Source organism: Nematolebias whitei, chromosome 3, assembly GCF_014905685.2.
Source record: "Nematolebias whitei isolate Nwh7 chromosome 3, NemWhi1, whole genome shotgun sequence".
Lineage (NCBI taxonomy): Eukaryota > Metazoa > Chordata > Actinopteri > Cyprinodontiformes > Rivulidae > Nematolebias > Nematolebias whitei.
The window spans coordinates 44,776,834-44,789,579 of record NC_056500.1 but is presented as its reverse complement, the minus strand read 5'-3'; the positions used below and the strand labels follow the sequence as shown (position 1 = coordinate 44,789,579).

General features: G+C 41.8%; 1 protein-coding gene across 1 annotated transcript in view; it reads left to right on the top strand.

Moving 5' to 3' along the window:
* The window catches only part of LOC119430816 (LIM domain containing preferred translocation partner in lipoma), a 267,474-nt gene that overhangs the window by 247,457 nt on the left and 7,271 nt on the right, over window positions 1-12,746 (top strand). Inside the window, exon 10 of the mRNA XM_037698297.1 lies at window positions 2,475-2,653. Coding sequence (XP_037554225.1) covers window positions 2,475-2,653 — 179 coding nt within the window. The remainder of the gene's footprint in view (window positions 1-2,474; window positions 2,654-12,746) is intronic.

Below are 12,746 nucleotides of genomic sequence, written 5' to 3'. Positions count from 1 at the left end.
AAAAACAACAAAGTTGAGAATTCATATGTGCTTTTAACGCAACATGACACAAACATATATATAAATATATATATATATATATATATATATATATATATATATATATATATTTATATATACATATACATATATGTTTGTGTCATGTTGCGTTCAAAGCACATGGGACTTCTCAACTTTGTTGCTTGCTTTGTTTCCTATCACAATCGTTATTTTCACAGCCAACTGCATCAAACTCTGTCATGGAACCCGTTAGCAAACACCAAGAAGCCAAGCCGGACCACGCAGGTTTTGCTCGTGCTTCTGAAAGCACTTTATCTCAAATAGGAGACAGTTTAAAGCAAGAAGAGAGCTACAATTGACTCTAATGCACTTCGCTCACCCTTCGGTTCAGCAGGAGGCTGTCTGACCTAAATTCACTTTACCTCATCTGCCTAGACATTTGTTTAGCCTTCTGGGCAAACACTTACACAAATGTATGAAGGAGGGAGATTGGAGGGGGAGGAGGGGTTAAAAGGGAATACATATGCTTGAATACATCACATCCCGTGAAGGAAGAGCAACATGGCAGCATGTGCAGACGTATACAGCCCTCTAGTGGCAAACTGCAGAGGATCTGGATAAAGCACGGACTGAGATATCCAAACCCTGGACCAGAGCACACACACAGTCTCTGCTTGACATCAGACCTGGGGTTTGTGGAACAGAGCAAATAAATGTTAGCTAATCCCAAACAAAAGGAGTCCCGAGCCAAAGCAACAGGAAGTGAGCAGACTGAATGAATTGAGGTCATGGAACCTCACCATAAGAGAGGAAAAGATAAAGTTTTTTTGTCTTTTGAGTAGTGAACTCATTACAGTGGCCCGGAGGAACTGTGTGCTGTGAAATCATATGCTCTAGTTAAGCTAAACAAGGGCAAGGTATTCCCACGTGAAAGCCAGATGAGAATAAGTAAGTAGAAATGCAGACAGATGAGTCGTTGGTTTTATGCTGTTTGGCCCTGGTATCTAACTCTGATTCTCAAGTTGCAAATATGCACCCCCCCCCCCCCATTCTCCCGCTCGCCCCCCACCCCTCCAATCTCTGCTTCTCTGTGTGTATGTGTGCAAGAGGCAAACCTCAAGGGTTCGGAGCAGCGAGCTCATTAAAGGCTTTATCCCACTTCCAGGATCGTGCAGGATTGCGATATGGACATTGTTTATACACAAATGTTGCCCTGGGAATAATGTTTATTTCTATTACCGTCTTGGAGGAGAGGGGTGTAGGGAGTGGAGTGGGGGGGGGGGTGCAGAGCTTGTCTGCACACATTGCTTTTCATGAAATACTGCCTCTCCAGGAGTGCTTTGAAGAAAGGGCCGTTTTTCAAAGCACTTTCTTTTCCAGCCCGGAGTCATACATCAGCTGCTCCTCTCTGCTGCCCTCTCACCCTCCGCCGTGCTGTGACACTCATATCAGGGGCTGTTTTCCTGTGCAGCCCTGATCTCAATGAGCTTCAGCCTGCTTAAAAAAAGAGAGATTCACCCCTCGTTAGCATATTAACTCTGACTGTCAGTGCGTGAGCTGCAGCCCAGACAGGGGCATGCTGGGAGTTTTACCTCGGCAGAGCGGTCACATAAGTGTCATTTTAAGCGTCAGGGCCCGCCGGCACATCTGGGAGGCAGCGGATGACGCAGCGCAGTGTTGCTACACACCCCGAGCCGTGTTTGGAAACACTGAGGCAGCTTGCTACTACAGCGGGGGCCAATGGGAGCAACTGAACCGTGCACTCTTTAGCCCAGCCAAGCGCAGAATAAGAGGGGGGGGGGGGGGGACAACAGAGATCCAGGGAATGCCTGTGTGAGAGGCAGCAACAGCAGGACCCATCAGCTCACACACACGGTCTCATCGGGCCGCACATTGATCACCCTCACGTGATGCATCCATCCTGCTGTAACAGCATCGCCGTATGGAGAGGCACTGCTTATTTATGAAATATTGAAATAACTAATGGCATCTTTGTGCTGATATTAAGAAGAGAGATGCCACAGATAAGTCAGAGGGGGGCAGCAGCCACGTCCCCCCCCCCCCCAACCACCCACAGGCTGCTTGCCCAGCCGCCTGGCAGAAGAAAACCTGCAGTCATCACAAAGTGGAACTATTTACTGCAAACCTCTCTTGCATAAGGCAGGATGGAGTGTTGGAGAGGGCAGCTGAAAAATGACTCTGTTTGGGTTTTAGAAAATGGGGTGTGTGGGGGGGTTGCTAATCAGGTTCCTTCAGTTTCAGAGGCATTTGAGGACAGCTCCTTGGCTAAAGTTTGTTCAAAATCCTAAAATGGGAGCAGAGTGGAATGCAGGCTGATTCATTTCAAATCAAAAGCTCCAATTTGAAGGAAACAAGAAAACATGGTTTAAGTTTACTGGCTGAGTTTTTTACAGAGCAGCTGGAGATGAGTGGTCCTCATTAGCTTTGTTGTCTAACTGTGTGTTTGTCCACAGAACACCCTGGAGACCTGCAACGTCTGCAGCAAGCCCATCATGGAGCGCATCCTGCGTGCGACAGGAAAGGCCTACCACCCTCACTGCTTCACCTGCGTGGTGTGTCACCGCAGCCTGGATGGGATTCCCTTCACCGTGGACGCCTCCAACCACATCCACTGCATCGAAGACTTCCATAAGTATGGAGCTTGTTCTCTCATTTGACGTTGCTCTGAACCGCAATTAAATGTTTGCAGGATGTCACATAAATGAAAATAACATCTCTGATGGGGTTACACAGATTCGTGTCCTCGCACCTCCGATTCACATCCAGGTGTGCACGAGTCAGGTATCTCGATGGTTTTCTTTAACAAAGCACTGAAGTAAACTGAAACATTTTTACACTGGAGGTTCTTGGACTGGGCCTAAATATATATTTTTTAATTGTTCTGCTTTTTTCCTGAAGCTCCCATCTAAAACTTTATCAGTGACTCACCATTTTGAGTCTTTTATTTATTTGAGTCTAGAGGTTTGTTTTAATTGAAGTGAAAATGTTGTTGTGTTGCCTGTTAATAGATCAAAAAAGTTATGAAAAAAAGTAATGTGACATTCTCCCAGTGTTTTGAACTGTGCTTTCTGAGAACTCTGAATGAAACAAAACTGGTTTTAATTAAGGAGCTTGAACTAAGTGCCGCTAATTCTTGCATCAATGAACCAATTTAATTTTGAGAGAGAAGCTCTGGAGTGAACTGCAGAACTGTAAAGTTACTTTCTTCAGGAGAAAGTTACATTTCTTCTTCCAGACTCCAGCTGTCTGCTGCAGGTGCACTTTGTGACCAGGCTGAATCACATCTGGGTGCTCTAATCTTTGTGGGGACTTGTTATACGTCAAGTACATATCTCTTGATGAACTTTGTACATAACTAAAAGTTATGAGCAATAAATATCTTACCTGTTATAAATAGCTCTTTAAAATGAGCTCAGTTTGGTGAATTAGCATTTACATCTGACAGGAGTGACAAACTAGTCCCAAAGTAACAAAAATCAAAGTGGATTGTTCCATCTTTTTTTCATTCATTCATTCAACCTTTATTTAAACAGATAAATCACATTGAGCCTCGAAGACTCATTTACAAGTGAGACCTGTTTGGACAGACAAAAACAGTGGTTAACTGGACACATGTAGGAGTTGGAGGCGAAAAAAATTCCTATCAGACTTTTTTCTTGGCTGAGAAAAAAAACCCTCTAATATTAAAAAAACACCTCGCACAAACAAGCACAGTGACATAGACATGCTGCAAACGGAGACGAGAGCGGTCAACAACGCTTATAGGTGCTCTCGAGGTCACTGGAATCAGTCAATGTCCTCCGGTGAGATCCATAAACATTCTCGAGGTATGTCGAGAAATGGCCAAGCATAACCTCTATGAGAATCCAGAGTCCTGAAATGATGACACAAAGTTTATTCAGCTGGCTCATCTGGTTATCAGTTGGAAATTCCTCAGGGAGGGGGTGGTGAGCGTCAGATCACATTTTCTCCAGGCGACTTTAGATAAGATGGCCTTCAAGGACAGCCAAGGCGACCAAAATTTAGATAAACACACAGTTGTTTTGGGGACAGGCAGAACTTAATGACATCAACCTTGAGTCTGTGTTGGTCCACTCGGTTCTGAAATGTCCAAATTAACATGGCCACACCGATGGAACGTGACTGAGTAAAAATCCCCAAGATCTGATACATTCAGCCCAAAGCATTTGAGTCCGGGTACTCCAGACATGAACCAAGCCGTCATAAAGGCAAGCAGCGTGATCGGGTCCAAATTTGCTGCTGACGACTTCCTTGATTGTAGATAAAACCAGCACCAGCTGAATCCAAAAAGCAGGAACCAGTTATTGTGAATCCAATTAAATATGTGTCCTTAAAATCCACAGATGGCAGCAGAGATAGACACATCATCAAGTTTTCCAGTCGATGAGATATCCAGCTGTGTGTGTGCCAACAGGGTAAATCAGTTCGCCCAAAGCCTGTCTTCTCTTTGAAGAAATGTTGTAAATTGAGTTGAGGGACCAACTGGTCAAAACAAGTCCATAATTATGGTTCAGAAGAAATGCAAGAGAGTCTCACAGCAATTTCACAGACAGACAGAGCAGCAAAGCAAAGAAGAGAGGGAGGGAAGGAGAGAAGCATCCGATCTCGTGGGGAGCGAGTGGTGAAGTTAAACAACTTCTCTGATATTTATGATAAACTACACACACCTGAACTAACTCTCCCACAGAGAGAACTTTGCGAGTTTTGGGGGGAAATAAAGTAAAACAGAGACGTACATCTTTGTTGTAATCTGGGGTTATATACGGTTTTGTTGTTTCATTATAAGAACTGAAGCACTAAAACCATGATGTTCACAAAGGGACATTCAAACAGGCTGCGCGCTCCCACAGTGGGTCGCTCTCTTGAGGACCAGGACTTTGGTGCACAAGTTGGACACATCTGTACGATAATGATGATGATGCTCTGAACACATTAAAATTCAATACAAAGTTAGATTTTAGATACCGTCTGCACAGAGCACCAAGAGAAAGGGAGGGGAGGCAGGGAGAGGAGGATGGAGAAAGCAGAATGAAAATACAAGATTCATCCTCTTAACAAATGTTTTGTTCACTTTAGCTCGTGAAAAACTTGGCAACTTAATGTGAAACACTTCATTTTAGGAGTAGCTAAATATTTCACATGATTTCATAAGTAAATCTGTTTGAAAATATTAGTTCTTGTGAAGTATAAACTCTCAACAGAGTCCTTACAGATGTTGCTGGCTGAATTTAACGAGGGTTTTCAAGATGATGTCAAACAGCTGTGCACAATTTACCGCAAAGAACTCATGTTTGGTTTTGCTTCCTTCCAACATTGGATAATGTTCTTTGATTTATTACAATCACTCATTGTAAATTCTTCTTGCCAGCTGTTAAACACTTGTGTTAGCATGCTTTTACCATTAACAACATGTTGTTTTAGTAACATTTAAAGAGGTTTTAATCAGTTTTCAACTTTAAAATTAGGACAAAGTCGGCATTTGCTTTTTTATGTGTGTTTTATGTGAGCAGACACACCAACAGTTCAAGGGAGACAAACACAGAGGGCTGAAAAGATGCTCTCTGGTGGTTGTTTTTCTTTTTGTAGAGGTGGCACATAAGGTTAATAACTATCTCATTTAGAATTGAACAGGATATTTTAGAGATATTTCAGAATATTTTTAAAATAGGGTCTGTAAATAAGTTGTGAAAAATCAACATATTACCTGATGCAGATTCTGTAGCTCTTTGAACAACCTCAGTTTGGAAAACTTGACTTAAAGTTTGAGCAAACGACAAGTTAATGGCTAGTTTGAACAAGGACAAGACCAAAATAGATTGCTGCTGTATCATTTAAACCTTTATATCACCATCAGTTTTGTATTTTATGGTTAATTCAGCAGAAATATTGACATTGCTGCCTAAGTTGACTCCAGGCTAAACCAGTTGTACTTACAAATAACCATGAAATAAAGTTCTATGAACTACAGTTCACATGAATCTCCATGACATGAAATTATCCATCCATCCATCTATCCATCCATCCATTATCTTCCTCTTGTTCTGAAGTCAGGTCTTGGGGGCAGCATCTTGAGCAGGGAGGTCCAGACCATCTCTTTCCATAGTCACCTCTTCTGGGAGGACTCCAAGGTGTTCCCAGGCCAACCGAGAGACATAGTCTCTCCTGTGTGTCCTGGGTCTTCCGTGGGGTCTCCTCCCAGTCGGACATGCCCAAAGCACCTCCCTAGAGAGGCGCCCAGGGAGCATCCTTACCAAATGCCTGAACCACCTCAACTGGCTCCTCTGGATGTGGAGGAGCAGCGGTTCTACTCCGAGTCTCTCCTGATAACTGAACTTCTCACCCTGTCTCTAAGGGAGAGTCCAGCTACTCTGTGGCGGGAACTCATTTCAACTGCCTGTATCCACAATCTCGTTTTTTTAGTCACTACCCAGAGCTTGTGACCATAGGTGAGGGTAGGAACGTAGACTGAGCAGTAAACAGAGAGTTGCCTTACAGCTCAGCTCCCTCTTCACCTCAACAGACTGGCACTGAGTCCGCAATACTGCTGACGCTGCATTAATCATTAGGACAATCTCACGCTCCATTCTTCCCTCATGAGCAAAACCCAGAGATACTTGAACTCCTCCACTTGAACCAGAACCTCACCCTCAAAATGAAGAGAGCAATCCACCCTTTTCGAGTTAAGGAGCATGGCCTCAGATTTGAAAATGCTGATTCTCATCCCAGCTGCTTCACGCTCGGCTGTGTTCCAGTGAGAGCTGGAGATCACAGCATGATGACGCCAACAGGACCACATCATCTGCAAAGAGCAGAGCAGGAATCTGAGGCCACCGACATGAAATTAGAACCGTTCTAAACCAGCAGTGAGGTTCTTTGTTCCCTGCTGTGTTCAGGCCAGCCATTAGTTCATCAGTCCTGTCGGAAACAAGCTATTTCTCCAAACTGAAGTGGATCAGTGAGCTGTCTACCCCGGCCCATTATAAATGTTTATACAAATTTGACAAAACCCTGTGTCATCGTAGCTGGAATAGACCTTTGAGTCCATCTTTGGTTCAGGAAGCTGGTTGGGTGTTATCTGTACAAACTCTGCTGCACATAATGTGAAATTGTTTTTTCAGATGCAGCCCAAATCTTAGAAAAAAAAGTTTAATATAAAGGAAGTAAACAATGACTACACTTAGCATGACGTCAAAGGTGCACAGTCCCCTTCTCTTTTTACACAGCTCCCCTCTAAACTGTAAACTTTGTTAAACTGTTACTTGGAAATCCAACAATGAATTCTCACACTGTCCACTCACTCTTGTTCATTTCCTGTGCATGGTTATGTTTTTTATTGTTGTTGAATTCTGGGAAGAATCCTAGATAAATGTTGAAGAATGCTTACAGTGTTGCACAACCAACACATCTGACCAAAGTTACTGTGCTCTGCGCAGCATTCATTCATTCATTCATCCAACCTTTATTTATACAGCTCAAGTGTCAAATAGATTGACCTCATTATAAAAACAAGCTGTGTGCCAATGTCCCGTCACTGAGGGCTTTGAATAGTGCATGTTTGTAGTTTTCCAGATGAGTGTTGTTGTTTTTTTCTGGACTGGAGTTGAAGATGGAATGCAAGTAAACCTTAATGTTTTTGGTGCAACATATTCAAGTAGGTAGGAGTTACACGGTGTAGAACAGAGGTCGTTTTTTTTTCTCTGCTTGTCCCAGGCGGCTCAGTGATGGCTCCTGAAGAGTGGTGGAGCAGTCACCACAACCAGGTACAAATGGTGGAGCCAGAGGGCGGTCAGTAGCCAACATAGATTAATCTTTAGCCACCCTAAAAATTCAAGGAAACTATAGTTTTTCTCAAATGATGGTGGCCAATTCAATTCAATTCAGTTTATTTATATAGCGCCAAGTCACAACAGAAGTCATCTCAGGACACTGAACATACTGTATGTGGTGGTAGACATCTTGGGTTTTGATGTGACATCCCAATTTTTGATAATTACCTTTCTTACACCTAGCTGTAACCACATACCAAAATATAAGTTGGTACCTCATTTATTTTTCAAATGATCATGCTCACAAAATGCACAGATGGACTGGATCAGAAAAACTTCATTGTGACACAATGTCAAAGTGATGTAGAGAAGAAGAAAAAGGAACCCGTTGTTTTGGTTTAACCCTCTGCTCTTATTAGGTTTAGTAATACAGGATGTTGGGCTTCCCTTTCGGGAATTATTGGCAACAGTTGCATAAGTCGAGTGATCTTGAGACGTGGACGTAAATTTAATGCTACATTCCTGTCAGTATACCACACTCCACTGATTGCGTAACTGCCACTTTACCAGAAACGTGCTTCTGCTCAGTGACCAGAAAGGAAATGGAGGAAACCACTGGTTCTTTACAGAGCGTGTGTTCGTCTCCCAGTCTGTAGCATGTCTGCACCAGGCTGATGTCTAATTCCACATGACACGTGTGCCCTCAGCAGCTCAGCCCTTTGTTTCGAGGAATCATTTTGCGTAGGCTCTAAGCAGAAACTGTGCGGCCATGGTTCTCCGGAACCACACGAAAACCCTTCACTTCCTGATTCACAGACTGAATGAAAGTCTGGAACAAAGGAAGTATTGAGTCCTAGCTCCGGTCACCTCACAGGACCCTAAGTCTCAGCATCTTTTTCACATCCTCATCAGTTAGACCGACCTCTTCTGCTTGAGGATATTCCAGTTTCTGCTTCAGTAAATGTTCCTGAGAGCACATTTATCTACAGTAAATGGTATAAATTCCCAACTAAATTTAGAAAGTTTTTTTTTTTTTTTTTTAACTGAGGTGGAAGTACAATGGAGAAAAAAACATAATGTTTCTTTTTCTTTGTCTAATTAGACATTGTTTTCTACTAAATAATAGATCATGTTCTCTCAGGAGTTACAAATACAACAATTTTCTGCTTTATATGTGTGTATGTATGTATATGTGTACATATATGGACATATATATATATATATACATATATGTGTTTTAAGTATGTGTATATATATATATATATAAAGATTTATGTATGTGTATATATAAAGATTTATGTATGTGTATATACGTACGTGTGTGTCTATACATATACAGTGCCTTGCGAAAGTATTCGTCCCCCTTGAACTTTTCAACCTTTTGCCACATTTCAGGCGTCAAACATGAAGATATAAACTTTTAATTTTTTGTGAAGAATCAACAACAAGTGGGACACAATCGTGAAGTGGAATGAAATTTATTGGATGTGTCAAACTTTTTTAACTAATCAAAAACTGAAAAGTGGGGCGTGCAATATTATTTGGCTCCCTTGTGTTAACATTTTGTAGCGCCGCATTTTGCTGCAGTTCCAGCTGCAAGTCTCTTGGGGTTTGTCTCTATCAGTTTTGCACATGGAGACTGAACTTCTTGCCCATTCTTCCTGCAAAACAGCTCGAGCTCAGTGAGGTTGGATGGAGAGCGTTTGTGAACAGCAGTCTTCAGCTCTTTCCACAGATTCTCGATTGGATTCAGGTCTGGACTTTGACTTGGTCATTCCAACACTGGATACGTTTATTTGTGAACCATTCCGTTGTAGATGTGTCTTTATGTTTTGGGTCATTGTCTTGTTAGAAGATAAATCTCCGTCCCAGTCTCAGGTCTCTTGCAGACTCAAACAGGTTTTCTTCCAGAATGGTCCTGTATTTGGCCCCATCCATCTTCCCATCAATTCTGACCATCTTCCCTGTCCCTGCTGACGAAAAGCAGGCCCAAACCATGATGCTGCCACCACCATGTTTGACAGTGGGGATGGTGTGTTCAGGGTGATGAGCTGTGTTGCTTTTACACCAAACACATCATTTTGCATTGTGGCCAAACTGTTTGATTTTGGTTTCCTGTGACCAGAGCACCTTCTTCCACATGTTTGGTGTGTCTCCCAGGTGCTTGTGACAAACTTTAAACAACACTTTTTATGGATATCTTTGAGAAATGGCTTTCTTCTTGCCACTCTTCCATAAAGGCCAGATTTGTGCAGTGTACGACTGATTGTTGTCCTATGGACAGACTCTCCCACCTCAGCTGTAGATCTCTGCAGTTCATCCACAGTGATCATGGACCTCTTGGCTGCATCTCTGATCAGTCTTCTCCTTGTTCCAGATGAAAGTTTAGAGGGACGGCCGGGTCTTGGTAGATTTGCAGTGGTCTGATACTCCTTCCATTTCAATATGATTGCTTGCACAGTGCTCCTTGGGATGTTTAAAGCTTGGGAAATCTTTTTGTATCCAAATCCAGCTTTAAACTTCTCCACAACAGTATCTCGGACCTGCCTGGTGTGTTCCTTGGTCTTCATGATGCTTTCTGCGCTTTGAACAGAACCCTGAGACTATCACAGAGCAGATGCATTCATACGGAGACTTGATTACACACAGGTGGATTCTATTTATCATCATCAGTCATTTGGGACAACATTGGATCATTCATAGATCCTCACTGAACTTCTGGAGTGAGTGTGCTGCACTGAAAGTAAAGGGGTCGAATAATATTGCACGCCCCACTTTTCAGTTTTTTATTTGTTAAAAAAGTTTGACACATCCAATAAATTTCATTCCACTTCACGATTGTGTCCCACTTGTTGATTCTTCACAAAAAAATAAAATTTTATATCTTTATGTTTTAAGCTCTCGACCTTGACCTCTCTAAGTGTCTTTAAGAATCTTTTGGACTCCTGGCAGGGTCCATTGCAGACATGTTCCTGTTTTTAGTTTTCTACATTTGTCTTGGAATCTAGCTGTTTTTTTTGTTTTGTTACCTTTTTCCTTTTAGCCATCCTATTTGTTAAAAAACAAAACAAAAAAAAACAAAAAAAACTGTAGTATGAGTTTTTATAACTGCTTATTGTTGTTGCTGTTGTCCATTGTTGTCATCTTTCTTTGTTGAAATCAGGTCTCTCTTGTAAATGAGTCCTCGAGGCTCAATGGGATTTACCTGTATAAATAAAGATTGATTGATTGATAAAAGGTTGAAAAGTTCAAGGGGGCCAAATACTTTTGCAAGGCACTGTGTATGTGTGTGTGTGTGTATATATATATATATATACATACAAACCCTTTCCAAAAAAATGGAATATCATGGAAAAGTTGTTTAACTTCCATAATTCCATTCAAAAAGTTAATCTTTAATAGCTGATAGATTCAGGGCCCACAATTTAAACAATTTCAAGTATTTATTTGTTTACTTTTACATAATTTGAGCTTCCAGCTCATGACACTCACGAAAACAGGAATTCAAAAAATTAGAATACTGTGAAGAAATCAGCCCACACTACTTCTCAGTTTTTGCAGAAAAAAAAGAAAGAAATTAGGATCACAACAAATGAATCAAAATATGGTATTTTCACAACTATATGTTAATCTTCAATACTTGGTTGGAAATCCCTTTGCCTTAATCACTGCCTCGATGTGATGTGGCATTGAGGCAATCAGTCTGTGGGATTGCCTGGGAGTTATGGAAGACCAGATTTCCTTGATGCTTGCTGTTAGCTCTTCTTTGTTGTTGGGTCTGGTGCCCCTCCCTCATTTTCCTCTTGAGAATACTCCATAGTTTCTCAATGGGGTTTAGGTCCGGCGAGTTGGCTGGCCAGTCAAGCACTGTGGCATGGGCATCAAACCAGGTTTTGGTGCTTCTGGCGCCATGGGCAGGGGCCAGGTCCTGCTGGAAGATGAAATCTGCATCTCCATACAGATCCTCAGCAGAAGGAATCATGAAGTCCTCTAAAACATTCTGGTAGACTGTTGCGATGACCTTGGATTTAAGAAAGCAGAGTTTACCAACACCTGCACTGGACATTGCACCCCAAATCATGACTGACTGTGGATATTTCACACAGGACCTCAAGCAGTATGGGCTCTGTTCCTCACTCTTCTTCCTCCAAACACTTGGACCTTGATTTCCAAATTAAAGCCACATTTTACATTCATTGGAAAAGAGGACCGAGGAACCCAGCAGTTGTAGCCCATCTCCCAGATGTTTCTGAATGTGGTGGTTTTTGAAGCATTCCACTCTTTCTGGATCTCTGCCAGATTCTGGAATCTTCTCTGTTTGATAATCTGCTGAAGCCCATGGTCATCTCTTTTGCTGGTGCATCTTCTCCTGCCACATTTTGCCCTTCCACTAGACTTTCCATTGATATGCTTGGACACAGCACTCTGTGAACAACCAGCCTCCTTAGCTATGAACTTTTGTGGCTTACCCATCCTATGGAGGGTATCAATGATGGTCTTCTGGCCAGTTATGTTTGCAGTCTTCACCATATTGAACCGAACTGAGACAAATGAACCAAGCAGAAGCGATTTAATGACACCTGGGGAAACCTGTGCAGGTGCTTTGAGTTTAGTAGATGATTAGTGTTTCACACTCAGTTTAAAACATTCATGCCCTGCAACATTTGGGCTGATTTCTCCACAGAATTCTAAGTTTTGGAAATCCTGTTTTTATGGGTTTCATGAGCTGGAAGCTCAATTTATGTAAAAATAAACAAATAAATACTTGAAATTGTTTAAATTGTGGGTCCTGAATCTATCATCTATTAAAGATTAACTTTTTGAATGGAATTATGGAAGTTAAACAACTTTTCCATGATATTGTAATTTTTTGGAAAGGATATATATATATATATATATATATATATATATATATATATATATATATATATATATACA